General features: G+C 40.4%; 1 protein-coding gene and 1 pseudogene across 2 annotated transcripts; one reads left to right on the top strand and one right to left on the bottom strand.

Annotated features, from left to right (window-relative positions):
* Positions 1–1,128: 1,128 nt before the first annotated feature.
* On the bottom strand, positions 1,129–7,693 carry LOC308399687 (leukocyte elastase inhibitor-like; annotated as a pseudogene). Its single transcript, XR_013974811.1, has 7 exons — positions 7,344–7,693; positions 4,800–4,893; positions 4,655–4,719; positions 3,048–3,108; positions 2,217–2,354; positions 2,016–2,133; positions 1,129–1,916 (listed from the first exon to the last, which is right to left on the bottom strand). The product of XR_013974811.1 is annotated as a leukocyte elastase inhibitor-like (transcript).
* Positions 7,694–8,486: 793 nt separating this feature from the next.
* On the top strand, positions 8,487–15,175 carry LOC308399686 (protein brambleberry-like). The gene is made up of 13 exons (XM_080887055.1): positions 8,487–8,642; positions 10,054–10,298; positions 10,490–10,618; positions 10,717–10,902; positions 10,998–11,217; positions 11,583–11,699; positions 11,788–11,967; positions 12,155–12,361; positions 12,448–12,559; positions 13,226–13,287; positions 13,394–13,521; positions 13,625–13,746; positions 14,157–15,175. Exons 2-13 carry the CDS (start codon positions 10,056–10,058, stop codon positions 14,284–14,286), a joined length of 1,836 nt encoding a protein of 611 aa, XP_080743181.1. The 5' UTR covers positions 8,487–8,642; positions 10,054–10,055; the 3' UTR covers positions 14,287–15,175.
* Positions 15,176–16,470: the final 1,295 nt, after the last annotated feature.

Here is a 16,470-nt window from a genome sequence, read left to right as displayed (position 1 = left end):
AAAATAAAAATAGCTTCAAATACAGTCATGACAATAAAAGAATATGACTTTAAGGACTTAACATCATTACTTCAGTTATAGTACACCAACATCTGTTATATTTTGGCACTAAGGGAACACTGAATGACTACCCATAAAACTACTCATCTAAGATTACCACAAAGTAAAAGATCTCTCAGCAAAATTATGCAACAGTTTAGGCGCACTATTGCCCCGATCAAATCAGTGAGCTGAGATTTTCTATTCTAAACATGAACTAATGTTACAGCAACAGACATGGGCTACTGGTGTCCCACACAACAACTGTTTGTAGGGTGAGTGCATTTTTGTGCAAACTGCACTACAAGGTGGATATTTGCAAAATCATGACTACCTCATGACATTTTGTCTCAAAAATTAACCCTATGAATATGTCAGTGCCATTAGGATGAAATTATTGTGTCACCAACATTTCTATGTTAGACATATAATTTTAACAGCCTCTGTAAACTAATATCCTGGCTTGCTCAAAGCCGCCGTTTTCTCTGACAGTTTCAATCAAAATTAGAAATGCTACTCTGAGATAACTAACAGTGCTGCCTGTTGTGCAGTTAGTTTCCAAAACACGTTATTCGTGGTTGCATACAATTTTAGACTGATGTGGGCCAAAGCCTAGCATAGTCTGTAACGTTATTATGACGGACACATCTACAGTGATGAGAGCAGCTACTAGATTTTTATCCGATCTTGGATTCTAGCTGCTCACTTTTCATTGCTGTTGTAATAGCTACAGTTTAGTATACTGTAACAAACAAGGGCTTCCCTGAAAAATGTGTTGCTCTAACCCCTATATACACCTTTCAGTATTGCTGGGGCCCTTCCAGAGCATACTGCCAGTTCATAGATGCACCATCATACCATCAGAGCTGCAGACTCTTGATAATAAGTTGGAGTTTCCTCTTTAGTCTGGAGGACACAGTATCTATGTTCTCTAAAGCTGGTGGAACTTGTGATTTTATACAAGTACCATCTATTTTGTAAAAGAACATTTTGTTTTTAATAAAAGAGACACGTGTGTGTCTGATTAAGTAATAAAATGTTCCAGAGAAAAATACAGTTTTATAAATAGCAAAACATCACAACACAAAACTCCATTTACTTTATTTCATAGATGTATTTATTTGAATTGCAACATCATCTTCCTCTGCTGCTTCTGTCTACTGAGGAGATGAGAATCTGCCAAAGAACAGGACGGACTTGGTCTCGTTGTGTCTGATGAAGAAGAGGAAGGGGTGATCTGCTGTGAAGTATCTGGTCCATCCAGAACTAAGATTCCTGGACACAACACCTGTGGCTGCAGCGGCCTCTGTGCCCTCCTCGTTCACCTCCACAAAGACCTTGTGGGCCACCGTAGACAGGAAGAGCCCCCCTTCACCGTTCATGCCAGACAGGTCAGCGCTTCCTGCACAGAACACGTCCTTCATACCCAGTTTAGTCAGAGGTTCATTCAGCTCGTAGTCTTCCTCCAGCTTGAACTTTGGCAGGTCAACAAGAACTTCTAAATCAACTTCCATGTTTTTCCTGTCGGTCCATTCATTCAGCCTCTCCTATGTTAGCTCCTTCTCCAGCTGGAACACAGTTAATACATTTTGTCATATTTCTTTTGCTCATATTTAAATTCATTTTATACATGAAATCAGAAGCAGTCTGTTAAATGATCAAAATTAAACATTTTACAGTTTCCTGTATTCAGACTTTGTGTCCAGAATTTGTAACCTTCAGTTAAATTTCTACCTGTTTGATTTTAAAGGGCATCTCTTTGGTGTTTGGCTCTTTAAACGGGTTCTTCCAGTTGCCCTTGAAGTAGACAGCATTGACCAGAGCCAGTCTGGTATCTGCGTTTACTGTTCCTGGCTTCAGAAGGTCTTTTATCTTATCTGAAAGGAAATACAGAAACAACAATATTTCATTATAATCCACAGAGGATGCTAAAATGATTCCCTGCTGTTCAGGCTGTGGAAGATGCACATTCTCACTTTCTGTCTGCTGCTCGACCCAGCTGTTGATCTCTGCTCTGCACGCCTCTGGAGCTCCGATGAAGTCCACAGTCTTCAGGTCTGCCTGGTAGTACTTCTGTGTGGCGTCAAGGAAGTCCTGCAGAGAGCAGACATCTGTTTATTAATCCAGTCTTTGTAATGAAGAACTTTATGAAGAGAATCATTGATGTGGACACTCACTGGGAGGAAGTGGGCAGTGTTTTCTCCATAAAGACGGTTGGCTAGTTTCAGGATGTAGGATGCAGATGGTGAGTTGATGTCAGCGTTCAGTTTCTGGCAGTCTGCATGGACGCCTTCACCTGAGCTGAATGAGAGGGCCTGTGTGGCATTGAAGACAGAGACTGAAAGGATGTGACACTGAGCCTGAGCGACCCTAATGTAACAATTTATGGTCCAAAGGTAGAAACTGGACAACTTTATTCTTTCAGCATCAGGTTTAATAATAACCTTTAACATACTGTCAGTCTCACTGAACATCATGCTCTCAGTAACTATACTGCTTGTGCGTTTTATGGACTTTCATGCCATTTATATAACACACTCCATCCTCATATGGTAGACACAAATTTCTGATGTCCCACTGGAAACATCTTGGGGTTCAGTGTTTTGGATACATAGAAAATTAAGCTTTTCAAAGATGTTAAATGAAACCCCAAAATTTATTTATTTATAAATCTACCGAGGACAAGAATTATTAGTTTATTAGTTAGTTTACTATTCAGCCAGCCAGCACGCTTGTAGCAAAAAATTTCAGATTTTTTATATATATATATATATATATATATATATATATATATATATATATATATATATATATATATATATATATATATATATAAGACATATATAAAGACAAATCAAAACAACAAAATAAAATTATTTCTTCTGTATAGAAAAACACAGACAGCCACATTTGACTGCTTTTAAACTGTAACGAGGGCTTGAAGTTGCACAATCATGCTCGCCGATCAACTGACAGCTGGTGCAGGGAACAAGTGACAGTGAGCTGACCTGAGCGATCTGAGCTGCAGTGTCTCCTTTAGCTCCCAGGTAGACCATGGCCAGGGCTGAGCTGATGCTCAGAGGAGAGACAAAGTTAACCCCTTGTTATTTTTGTCACTTAAGTTAAGAGAAAATGCAGTATTGTTTATTGCGGTGCCCTGTAGTGGCCAGATGCAATAAGGTTTTTATTTCTATTGGTCACAGTGTTGCTAAGATATGACTTTACTTTCTGTTTGTCAGCTTTCCACACTTATGATTAGCTGTGACAGCCAGAAGACCTCCCATGTCAGCTTTAGTGACAACTGAAAAGAAAAAAAACAAACATTTGGGGCTTGTGAAAAATTGTAATACCCCTTCATAAAACCCAGTGGTTTCACACCGGGCTTGAGAAATCCAACGCTTCCTTGTTTTTTAAAATCTAAACTAAACTTTGATGCACTGATCTATTGATGCAAGCCGAAAGACGATGGCCGTAATCTAGGAACTGACTTAAAAAATGATCTCTGACTTCATTAACACTGAGACTGATAAATGGACTCTGGTCAGGACGCGCTTTAATGATCCTTAAAATAACCTTTGACAAGAAACCTTTATGTGGATCTGGTTCAGGCTGACCCAATGAGACCATTTAAGGTGATTTTCAGTAGAAAATACATCGAGTTCAGATTCTGAATTTCAGACATTGTACCTTTCAAAACATGGAGGCATCATTTAATGACTGAATTTCAACCTGTGACCACATTTTAACATGAACTGCTTAGAAAACAGACTGTCTGCAGTTTTGCCTTAAAGTCATGTCAGGTTCACAGTCACATCATCCCCAACATCCCAGCTGTGGCAGACATTTTTTTTTTTAATAAGGACAAATGATTGATCATTGATCAGTTTTATATACGTTTGATTGAAACAGATTGCTACAATAAAGGGAAGTAAATGTTAGCGGTACAGGAACCTAACTGACAGCCTGACACCTGCATTATTATACAAAGTATTAGCGTTAGAAAGATGGGGAGCACAGATTTTATATTCTGACCAGGTCATAGATCAATGATGTAATCGCCATTTCCATCCCTAAATATAGACGAATGAATGATCGTAAAAGTGCTCATGTTAATTACAAAAAACCCACATCATCTAACTGGGATTTTAGCATTTTTAAAACAAACTTTTGCAGTTTCATTTACTCCAGTATGTCCTCTGATGGTGACTTTATGAATGAAGAAATGAACGTGGATGTCAGTCAGTCGTTTTAGGTGCAGCAAGAGGGAAGAGAAAGAAACTCAGAGCAGGTTAAGTTCACAGAGTTTACCGATTGACTGACTCAAAGTTTAAGTTAACCGTCTTTCTGGAACAGAAAAGCCAGAATTTTCCTCATCTCAGAGTTAAAAAATTCAGTTGTTAGTAAACCTGATTCCCAGAATAGGGACCATGTCTACAAAAAGGTAAAAATGTTACAAATACTTACGCTGCTTAAAAATAACTGGCTGCTTCACTAGTTTTAGACTGAACTGTAAACTGATCTTCACCATAACTGCTTACTTCAATGCAAAATGATTCACACTGAGAACTTAAATGATAGAACAATAAACAAGATGGAAAAAAAACCTCCACAATACCTGAAAGCGTCCCAGATTCCTTGAGGATGGTGCACTAACTTTGACGTTTGCAGGAAGGACATTTCCTACAAAGAGAACATTTATTAAATACTAATGTGTCCTTCATTCCAGTCCTCCTCACTTCTTCAGTTCTCTCTACACTCACCGGATAAGATGCCTTTGGCGATGCCAAACGCCATGTTCCCTGCACCGATAAAGCCAATCTTAAGCTGAGAGTCCATCTCAGGGTCCATTTTGATCTGAAACCAAAGCAGGCAGCAGGTTACAGCAGGAACATCGAGATAACATGATGCCAGTGATTAAAAATCACCATGATGACGCATTTTCCACTGTAACAAGGGTTTCACACGTTGTTGTTTGAAGATATTAAACTGTGTACATTTTACAGACCAAAAATAAATCAACTCAGGGAATGAATCCAGACAAGAATCAACACTAAAAACGTCACCACTCCAAAGACAATCAATTTGTGTTCAGATCTTTGTGTCCATGCATATGAGAAACCCGATTACTATGAGAAATCAGGTTAAAGCAAAAAAACAAAACAAACTCACACATATATGATAAATCCTAGTTGACAGGTGGTCAGTAATCAGATTCCCCTCCCTCCTCCAGTAAAATGCTGCCACAGCCTGGTTTCCCTGTCATAGGTCATTATGAAACGGCATCCTTTACCCAGTTCTGGGTTTGCAGGACAAAAAAAGGCTTAAGTACAGAAACCAGTCAGTGTGCACATCCGATTTCTCTCGTGTTTGGACTGCAGCCTGTATCACTGTATGTGGTCAATGAGCAACTGAATATTGTTGGTTTGACTGAACCTAGAAACACGTGACTCACACTCAACTGCCAGTCTCCCAATTAAACAAAGACAGTCAATAGAAGCGCACATGAAAATATGAATAAACCCCACTAAAGATGCAGTGGAAAAAATAACAGTGGTGTTTGGACACATGTTGCAGAGACAATAATTTAAGTGTTTGTTGGGGTACACCTGGATTAATATAGAATTAAAATTGTTGCGTTTTTGTTGATCGATATTATAGTGTTGTTATTAGTGTTGTACATGTTTCTACACAACATCATACCTACTAATTCAGGAATCTGAATTACCCTTGTAATGGAAACACTTTAATAGGAAGCAGTGTATTTTTGTATATGTAAAAATGTAAATTTGACTATGTTGATACTGAAAGCTTTTCCTATGTTTTGTTTGGAAAATGATTCGAGACCGTTACTTACCTGACAGAATATTAGAAACACCTTATTTCAGTAACTGAGAGAGTCACTCTGACATTACAGTCTTAATGAATATAGAACTGATTGCCAGACAGGTATACTGTATTTAAATTTAAAAAAGTGAGCTACACCTAATATCAGTGTATACTGTAATCCAGATGTATTAAAAAACAAGCAGACTATGACATCATGTAGCATGATCTACTGACTATTATGGCATATTTGGGCCATTTTAAGTTTAATTATGGAGCCAGAGAAAGGGTGTGTTTTCTTGCAAATTTAGTTGTAGTCTGATTTTTTCATAACAAACATACAAGTTCAATATTGGAGTGCATCTGTTTTTGATTTTTTGTAAATCTTTTTCTTCCCATTTTAAATTTGACACTTTAATATTTGAATCTACAGTAATGTGCAAACATCTTGAGTCACCCATCAATACTTTATCTTTTGCTTCCACCCTGCATGTGTGATGCTTTGGGCTCTTCGGTTTCATCAGAAATTGTCTCTGTGGAAGACGGTTTGCCATTGTTAAGGAAGGGAAATCAGGAGGCTGAGGTATGCAAATTAAACAAGAACTAGGTTGAAAATCAGACGCTCGGGTCTTATGAACTGATGAATCTAAATGTGAAATTTTTGGTTCAAATGATGTCCAGAGGAGGTCAGGAAAGAGGTACAAGAGTTAGTGTCTACAGCTATCGGTAAAACATGTGGAGGTTCTGTCATGGTTTAGGGCTGCGTTTCAGCCAGTGGCGTTTTTGATCTTGCCAAAACTGCCATAATACCATCAGATTTTGATCCACCATGCAATACTATCAAAAAACCTGATTGGCAACGGCATCATTTTTCAACAGGTCAAAAGCCCAGACACATGGCCAATGCAGTAAAAGCATAACTGGACAATGGAACATAAAAAAAATAAATAAATAAATAAAAAAAGACAATGGGGCGTGATCAGCCATGGACTGATCTCCCCAGAACTTCAACATTACTGAAGCAGTGTGGGATCATCTTAACTGAGGCAAAAAGCAGCAAAAATTTCCTTCAAGACGCCTGGAGATCTATTCTTGAAGACAAAGAAGTCAAAAGGCAATCAAAGCAAATATTGACTTTCAAGCTTGTTAGAGTTGTACAAACTGTTTTTGCCTTATATTCTGTATTTTCATGCATGCTTTGATTTCTCAATAATTCATCACACCCATTTCACATTTTCCTAGCAAAATAACTGAATGAGAAGTGACTCAAGACTTTTGCACATTACTGTATCCCGGTTCTCTCCTTCTAAATTTAGGGCTTTATACTGCCAGAATATTTGAACGTCTTCCCTTTTGAAAGTTGTATAAGTTTATATCTTTAAATTAGAATATTCGACACATTTACTTTCCGAAATTTTGAATTTCCAAGGAATTAATCCCCGTCTTCCCAGGCGCCATATTTCAGTTATTTTAATACCTACAATGGCCCTCCTACGTCATCGTAAATTACATACGACACCGCCTCCACGGTTATCACCCCTACAATTAAATCCAGGTTCTGGGTGGTATTGTCCGGGCAGGGCTGCGGCCAGTGTAGTACTGATGCTTCGCCATCTGACTCTTCTGTCAGAGTTAACCCCGGGTCCCACCAGAGGGTGTCTGGACTCCATAATAGCGACCATCGTCTTTTCATAGCGCCACCAGCCCTGTATTTTAGTTGGGGCCGGGGAGTCGGGCTCTCGCTTGCACTTGTAGTATGCGCTTTTGAGAAGTTTCCAGCGAAACTTTAATTGGTCCACGGATCTGTGATAACCAGCCGCTGTCATTCTCCTGTGTGCCACTTTGAACAGTTTGTTATTCCTCACTTTCCTTCCGTCTAAGCACTTCTTCATGTCCAGCTCCTTGAGAATTTCCAGAAACAACTCCGTTTCCTTCACGTCCCAGTTCTGCTTCTTGATGCCAGAATCGTCCATTGTTTTAGCAATGCAGTCTCATGAAAACTCACACGAACTAGCGTTCACACGGCTAGGTTGCTAATAGGTGCTAGCATGCCTGCTGTAGCATGAGCTGTTGTGATGTTGCTAGTTTAAAATCTTTAAGCAGTATTTAGCACGGAATCTTCAAAACCGAATCAATAAAAGGATTACAATTCTGCGTTTTAAACCCTCTAAACATGAGAAGAAAAAAAAAGCCCCGCTCATGCATCTGAATAGGAATAGCTTGAAAATAATCCAGGAGAGATTAGAAACACAATGCACGTGTTTCTTTTTGACTGGACAACTATAAAGTAACACAGTGACACAAACACGATAGCGTGAACAAAACCGGGTAACGCTGGCGGTAGGACATTTATTCACCTGATTTGTGTTTCAGATTTGCTGATATCCGGCGTTTTGGCAACCGCAAACAGAAGTTAAATTTAAACCGTGGATGCACCCAGAGCATACACAGAGCCAACCAGCTGACTCTAGCTCCACTGTTGGTTCGTTTGGTTTTAACTTCACTGTCGCTGCTGTTCCAGGTGGGCGGCGCCGCTCAGCATCCTCTGCGAAACATTCCGCGCATACCGGTTTTTTTTCCCGCCGTGTCCAGGACGTTTCAACCGTGAAAAAATGAAACGCACCTTTTTAAAGAACGTCTGCCATTCCATTGGTTGTGGCCTCGTCGTGACGAGAAGCTTTAAACGGGTTGAAGAAAGTTAGTGTCTGTCATTTGAATCAGCTGTGTGAGGGGGACGGGGGCGAGTGTTTTACCTTGTCAAGGACCTCCTTGAACAACAGGTATGTTTACAAATTATTCTATTTTATGCATTTAATAGGGCGTTTTTATTTTAACTGTTCATACATTTCGCAAAATATGATAGCTAATTTTTTGTTATTTTTTAATGACTGCAGTATTTTAAAATCGGGGAAAACAACTTAACATTTTTACAGTAAGCTAATTAGCTTCGTTTCCGTCCCGTTTAAGTTATGCAAAAGTGATTATTTGTTAATTAAATGATGTTACTGCAAGTATTCAGCAGAGCGCTGCAGCAGTGGGCATGCCTGGGCAAGCCTCGGTAGGATCTTCATTCAATCAGAGAAATAAATGGTAGTTGTTATTTCCACATTGTCTAATGCATCCAATGCAGCAGAAACACTTTATAGTCATATACAGAATGCTAAATGCTAAACATCGTCACAATATTCGTTTAAATATGCACAGATCATCAACAATGTTGAAACCACCTGGCTAATGTTTTGTAGCTGACGGTCTCACCACCAGAACAGCTCTGACCAGTCCGGACATTTCCATAAATGCCTGAGTGGAATGAGCTCTGGGCAGTTTGGTGCTCGGGTCATTGCCTTGGGCTCTTTGCTAAAGCTGTCCCTGAGCAGGTTTTGCCCTGTGGTTTAGGCACGTTATCAAGGGGTGTTACGATACGACCACCTAACATCCACAGGATTTAAGTTGGTTAAACATTTTTAGTTCTTCTCTCCACTGGTCAATAGTTTCGATGCGTTGGCTGATTTGCTCTGTTGCTTTTTGTACACGGCTCAACAACAAAAAAGAAAATTAAAGCAACACATCAGATCTGAGGGTTAAAAAAAAATCATGCTGCATATCTACACTGATATGAAAATGATCACCTTACAGAGGGCTGAATTCAAAGACATATTGAAAATCAAAGTAAAAAAATGATGCAGCAGGCTAGTCCACTTTGCGGAAATTTTAATTGCAGCTAGTCATAATGGTACTTAGTAATTTGTATGGACCCCTGCCTGCCCCCTGCGCAATGTGCTTGTAAGCATGCCTGACAAGGTCCGGGCATGGTGATGGTATCCTGAGGGAATCTCCTCCCAGATCCGGACAGTCTAAGATGCAACCTGCTGGTGTTCAATTAGTTGAAACATAATGTTCCACAGGTGTTCTACTGGATTAAGGTAAGGAAAGCATGGGGGGCCAGTCAGTAATATCAACTCTGTCCTCCTCCAGGAACTACCTTCATACTCTCGCTACATGAGGCCAGGCAATGTTGTGCAGCAGAGAACATCAGTGGTGGGCCTGCTAATTCTGGTATTCTCTGGCAAATGCCAGTCAGGCTCCATGGTGTGGGCAGTGAGCACAGTGTAGTGTGGTTGCAGGGATTATGAGAAATGTATTTCCCATGTTTGATGATTTGCATGTGCACCTTGTCATGTTCTGATCCAGACATGGGTCACCTCATCCACTACCTGCACCTCCTGCTGGCCTGTCAGTGTCTCGCGGTCAACGAGCTGTTTGAGTGGCTGAGGCTGACAGAGGCACCTCGAGCAGCAGCGCCTCTTCAACCAGCTGCAGTGGCTCCAGCACATCTTGCCAAAGACGCTCAGTTTGAGATGGCAACTGCAGATGAGAAGTTTTTAGCTGAGGCAAAGCAGATGGAGCTCAGCCCATTGGACAGCTGTCATTACAGGGTATGTGGGCCTTGAAAATGTGTATTTAATCCAACGGACAAATAAAATGTTTTTGAACAATATTAGGTTTGAGTTTGGAGAAGGCTGGGCAACAGTGTTAAGTGTCTTTCATATAAAATTCTCATGGCACAGTTTTCAATACATTGTTTAAACAGAGGAATCATGTTTCTCTGGTTCGTCTCCTCCTGTAGGTGATCGCTCTGCTAAAGCCGAGCTGTGACAGCCTCTCAGAAGAAAAGCTCGCAAAGCTCGGAGTGGAACTGTTTAACTGCCAGGCAGAGATTGAGGGACGCCAGACGTACCTATGCACAGAGGAGATGGTAAAAATACGATCTTGTAGTACTTGTCAGAAATGGCTTTAAAAATATAATGAAAAAAATATATAATGTTGTGTGCTAATCTCAATTTTATGTGTTAGACCATCAAAGAGTGCACAGCAGACATGGATTCAGATACATGGAATGCTTACCACATAGTGAGCAACCGAGCGCGCTCCGTTTGTTATGCAACTCGACAGCAGCTTTTCCGGCGCAGAGCAGAGCACACAGTCAATGCACTCATCTCCACAGCCACTAGCCAGCTAGATGCAATGAAGGACCTGAAGGTAAGGCTGGGTTTAAAAAAAATAAATAAAATAAAATTATTTTTATTTTGCAAATCAGTGGTTTCTTGGATTCATGGATCATTTTCAAACTGGAGGGCCAGGTAGAGTTGAAAGAACTGACTGCAGCATCACTGGACAAGCTGCTTGAAGGCCACAGTGTTCTGCAGGCTCAACAGGGGAAGCTCCACGAGGGCCAGGAGCAGATGACGAGTTCACTGAGGGACAACCTGGAGCGTCTGGGTCAGGAAAAAGCTCTCATCGCCTCTGGACAGGAGTTGGTAGCTCAGCTCATTCAGGGAATTACACAAAGAATGGGTGAGAATTTTACATTTTTCTGTATTTTTATTCTATTCTGTTAAAATTGACTTTGGGCGCGACTGCAAATAATCCGACATAAAGGCTCTTTTCATGTGCTAACAGTCAAATTGCAGCAGTTTGTAAATGGGTTTACTACTGACCATGGATAAAAGAAACTGTTTGTCAAAGTACTCGAAAATGACCTGATACAGTTCGATGTGCTGAATGACTTCTGGAAGTTTTAACTTTCCCCTTTTAAATAAGATAAAATATTGAACTGCAATTCTCTTTAAGAAAACTCTGTAAACACACCTGATGCCACATCATGTAGCATGGATTTTATTCTTTCTGTCCACCTTATTATTTTTTATTTTTTATTTTAGAGAATGTGAGCGAGCATCTTCAAATCCAGGGCTCTGAGGTGCAGGACAGCCACAAGGCGATTGTCAAGGACCTGGCAGATGTAAGACACCAAGCTCAGGACATCTATCAGAAAATTGGTAAATGGCTGAAATCATTTGTAGTTTATAAAACTATCCCCCCCCCCAAGCAATGTGCTTACATATCTTTTTGTATGTGGCTGAGTAGACCACAGTATGATAGAGTTTCTGCAGTATCAGGATCAGACCTCCCAGTACTACACTGACCTGATGAACAAGTTGGAGCGCATGAACAGCACCCTGGGAGGCATGCTGCACTACCTCGATAAGATGCAGAGCCGCATAGAGGACAGGCTTCACATGATCCAGGGCTACCTCGGATGGGCAGGTGAGACACGGCAGCCATAGGGCACACTCCCTTTTTATAGGGTCTTTTCCTGCTACAGAGAAGTTGGATAATTGACTGTCAGCAGGACATATTTAGAAATTAATTCTTTACATTCTCTTTGACTAAAAAAAAAAAGGTTTCTGTATGACTTAAGAATTCTTTTTCTTGTGCTTTTTTGCTTGAACAGGTTTAAGTCTGACAGCTATATGGACGTGCATCACACACACAGGCTACTTTGTACTGTGTGCAGTCCTGCTGACATTCCTGCACTGTCCTGGTTTCTCTCGAGCCATGCTGCTGCTAACTGTGCCTCTGAATGCAGTTGCTGAAGTCAACCAGCAGCCAGCGCTGGATCTCACCAGCCTCAGCCTGCTGCTGCTCACTCTGTCTCTGGGTATAAACATAAAGTCACTTATGAGGAAAATACATTAGCTGCAGTTTTCTGAAGCATTTGTCACAGTGTGAATTTTGTTTCTGCAGGTCACTGGTTTGTGAATCAGCTGTGGGCATGCTTCAAGATCACGAAAAAGCTGACCAGTCCACTGCTACTCAGCTCGTGCACCATTGTGGAACCGCAGAAGCAGCCTTGCAAGTGAGTATGTTGCACACTAGAACTGCAACTTGCGTATTGGTCTTTGAAAATGTTCAATTTAACGGACTTCACTGAATGTTAAGGCCATCACCATCTTGGTGTTTTGAAACTGGACATGGAAGAGGGGTGACGTCTGCTTGCTGATGGACACTGGTTGCAGCTATCAATTATAATATAGAGCAGGGGTCCCCAATCCCAGTCCACGAGGGCTGGTGTCCCTGCAGGTTTTAGATCTCACCCTGGGTCAACACACCTGAATCACATGATTAGTTCATTACCAAGAACTTCAAGACATGTTGAGAAGGTAATTTATCCATTTAAATCAGCTGTGATGGATCAAGGACACATCTAAAACCTGCAGGGACACCGGCCCTCATGGACTGGGATTGGGGACCCCTGATATAGAGACAGTAATTTATTAAATGAGCACAATGTTGTAGATGTTAAACTTGGCTAATGATTTAATCCGACTCAATCAGAAACTCTTGAGTTCACTGGTCAGTGCTCAAACTGGTAACTGATGATTTGTTCGAGTAAAAAATGAATTTTGAACTCTACACGGTCAGTAAGAGCTTCAGGCAGTAGAACATGTATTATTGTCTACACCAAATTAACAATGATTCCTTTTGCATCTATTGGACCTATTTTCTATCCTTTTGTGCTCAGAGATGAAAAAGATGACATCATTGAGGAAGACGACCTATTGAATCCGGACAGCTTTTTATCAGGTGGGAAACACATGCTGAACCTTTTTACAGTGAATCCTGTTCAAGAGCAGTGCTCTTTCTATAAATTCAGCTTCTCAGTTTTGCTGTCAAACATGTTTGTGTTCAGGTGAACTTGGCATATCAGCTGTGTCTCCACCTCAGAGGAAGCTTACGCCAGAGTCGAGGCTTATGCCAGTAATTGGTAAACCAAATCACTCCACTTCCAGGTTTATACCAAAGCCACTTTCTTTAGCGGTAAGCAAACTGAGTTAATGCTTTCAGAAATGCAAAAACTGTATTCTCAGTGCATCACTAGTGGCAAGCAAGACAAATATTGTTTAATTGAAATCTGTTTTAGGCTCTTTGTTACGATATACCCCTGAGTAACCTGGAAGGTGTTTTTGATTCAGTCACTGACTCGTCTGATTTAGGGAATGATTCACGAAGTGCAAGACCCACTCCATCGTTAGTCAGCAACAGGTCAGTAGCTCCAGTTACATGCACATATTTTATTTATTTATTTTTTCTGTTTGAAGAGCTAAATTGTTTATATGGACTGTGATTTAATGTACTTTGGTGTGTGGGTGGGTGGGTGTGTGTGTGTGTGTGTGTGTGTGTGTAACCCTGACATTTGAAATGAGCATGTCATGTTAGGGATTCTAGCTGCCAGTTCATTGCTATGTTACTGATACCAGTTTTCACTGAAATCATACAGAAATAGAAGTAAGAGTCTCCAAGAGCTTTTGGCCTATAGGAGTTGTTTCAATGTATACTGACCTCATTATTTGAAACTGTGGAATTAATAATTACCCTCCAATATAACCTCATTATAATGAGTAAAGGGGAAATATGAATTGTTAAAGGGCATCTTTCTGTTTTTCTGCCTTCAGCTCAGTGTCAGGCCGTCAGCTGTGCAATGGCCTCACAAAAAGAGGAAAAGTCTGTAAGAAGAGAGCCGTGCCAGGACAGGAGTACTGCAGAGTCCACGAAGGGGGGCACTCCTCGTATGTCCAGTTTTAACAGGCTCAGCCGTCTTTGTTGTCTGTAAAAACGGTATACAGTAATGAAACATTGTTTTTACTAAGTTCTGTCTGCACTGGGCTCAGTTTTTTCTTAATTCCATGCTCTTTATTGCTTTCAATGTACCTAAGAGAACATGGAAACAGACAGTAGCAATGTGCCACAGATGAACATGTATAGCCTATTCATAGTGGTGGGTAACTGGTTCTATATATAGATGGAGGGAGAGAGTTATGTGAATTTGTATAGTATATTTTTTTCTCTCATTTCTTTTCTAAATGTACTTGTATATTGGTTCACATGTTGAAATAAATTACCTATCAATCAATTTGAGTATGTGTAATATAGGTATAACCAAAGAGTATTTACTGCATGGTTTGTTTCAGTAAAAGCTGTGGTGGACGTTTTAGTAGAGACAACATGTAAGCAATGGCCTGTGAAAAGCTGTTCTGTAGCACCTACCAAAGGGAGGAACTGGAAGAGGTTGTATCCTGGGTGTGAGTGTTTCCTAATTCTGAGTTTGTACAAATCGTTTCTTGCAGACCTGACTTGTCCACTGTAGTCTGTTCTCGTCCTCTTTGGTTTGATTAATACACTGATGGTCATGCAGTAAACAGACTGGATTACTGCAGAGTAGAAATGGACCAATAGCTCCTGAGCTGGTGCAGGAGGTCCATCCTCTTCTGGGCCTCTTTGATAATTTTGTATTAGGTGGCAACAGACTGGATCCCTGAAACCTGAAGGAGCATGTTCAGCTGTTTAACCCCTCATTGGTATGCAGACTCATCACCAACCTTCACAAGTCTCATGATCACCATGCCATCTGCAAACCTCACGTTTTTAAATAGGCTGGTGTTTTGAGGTGCAGTCGTTTGTGTATGAGGATCTGCATTCCTCAAGGGCCGATGTCCTGCAGGTTTTAGATAGCACCCTGGTTCAACAAACCCGAATCAAATATTAGTTCATTACCTCTGGAGAACTTCAAGACATGTTGAGGAGGTAATTTAGCCATTTAAATCAGCTGTGTTGGATCAAGGACATCTAAAACCTGCAGGACACTGGCCCTTGAGGCCTGAAGGTTCCCCAACCCTGATCTATACACTTCTGTATACATCAGGGTTCTGTGTCTGTTATAAAGTGAAGCATGAGTAGTGCTGTCCAGCAGAACTGAATCCTTGTTTTGTTTTTATGGCATATGAACATATAGAGAAATAAAAATCTCAATCTGTGACATGTCTTTCATTTCAAGGGTAGGACACTTGAGACACATTGCAAATATAAAATATTTATTTTGCTCTGATTAGTTTAAAAAAAAAAAAAAACACTAGCCCACATAATGCTCAATTATAAGCTGGATCAATCAAATCCCAAACCCTTCAATAACAAACTAAGTCAAAACAATTCTGATTTCTGAATGTTATGTTGTGCCAGCACCTGGATTACAAGAGTGAAGCAGCCCATTTCCTATGGGCTCAAAATGTGGTCATAAATATTTTGTACTTGTAAATCAGGATTTGTATGTGTTTAAAAAAATAAAGATTTGTGTGCGTAAAAATTTGTATGTGTAAAAAAAGATTTGTGCGTGCATAAAAAAAATGTGTGTGGACTTAGCCAAAAAAACCCCCCTGCAAGTTACAAGTATGAATTTTGACCCTATTTTTCTTCCTTTCATCTGATTGGTCAATGTCATGTCAATCACAAATGTAACAATCCAATCAGAGAACAGATGGGTTTGGCTGTCAGAAGGGCGCTTTTTTTGAACTGCAGGTCTTTGAAGGGAATAAATGCCCTTTTACATGCCAACCCAGCGTTTTCCTTCATCACCACGAAGGAAAACAGTCTGTGGTCGTCCAAGTTTGGTGATTTTTGTGTCACAGGTCTACGTGTTTAATACAGGGACTTCAACAGCCTTTTCAACAGCACTGCGGACCGCGGGGTGGGGGTGGGTAGTGTTTTGGAAATGACAGTCTTCATCACAAAGCTTTCTTCGGTTTGAATTAGCATACATGTTTTTATTGAGCATTTGAAGAACTAGCAAAAAAAAAAAAAAAAAAAAAAAACTTTTGTAGAGGACATCAAGTCAGAGATAGAAAAGACAAGGAGCAGGTGCATCTAGTACAGGTAGAGCAGCTGCAAAAACCCACAGAGCCCAGCAGCCAGCGTAACAAATTCTGGATCCTTTGC

This window comes from Rhamphochromis sp. 'chilingali', assembly GCF_963969265.1.
Source record: "Rhamphochromis sp. 'chilingali' genome assembly, chromosome: 7".
Lineage (NCBI taxonomy): Eukaryota > Metazoa > Chordata > Actinopteri > Cichliformes > Cichlidae > Rhamphochromis > Rhamphochromis sp. 'chilingali'.
The sequence above is the reverse complement of the archived record's forward strand: the minus strand, read 5'-3'. Positions and strand labels throughout refer to the sequence as shown.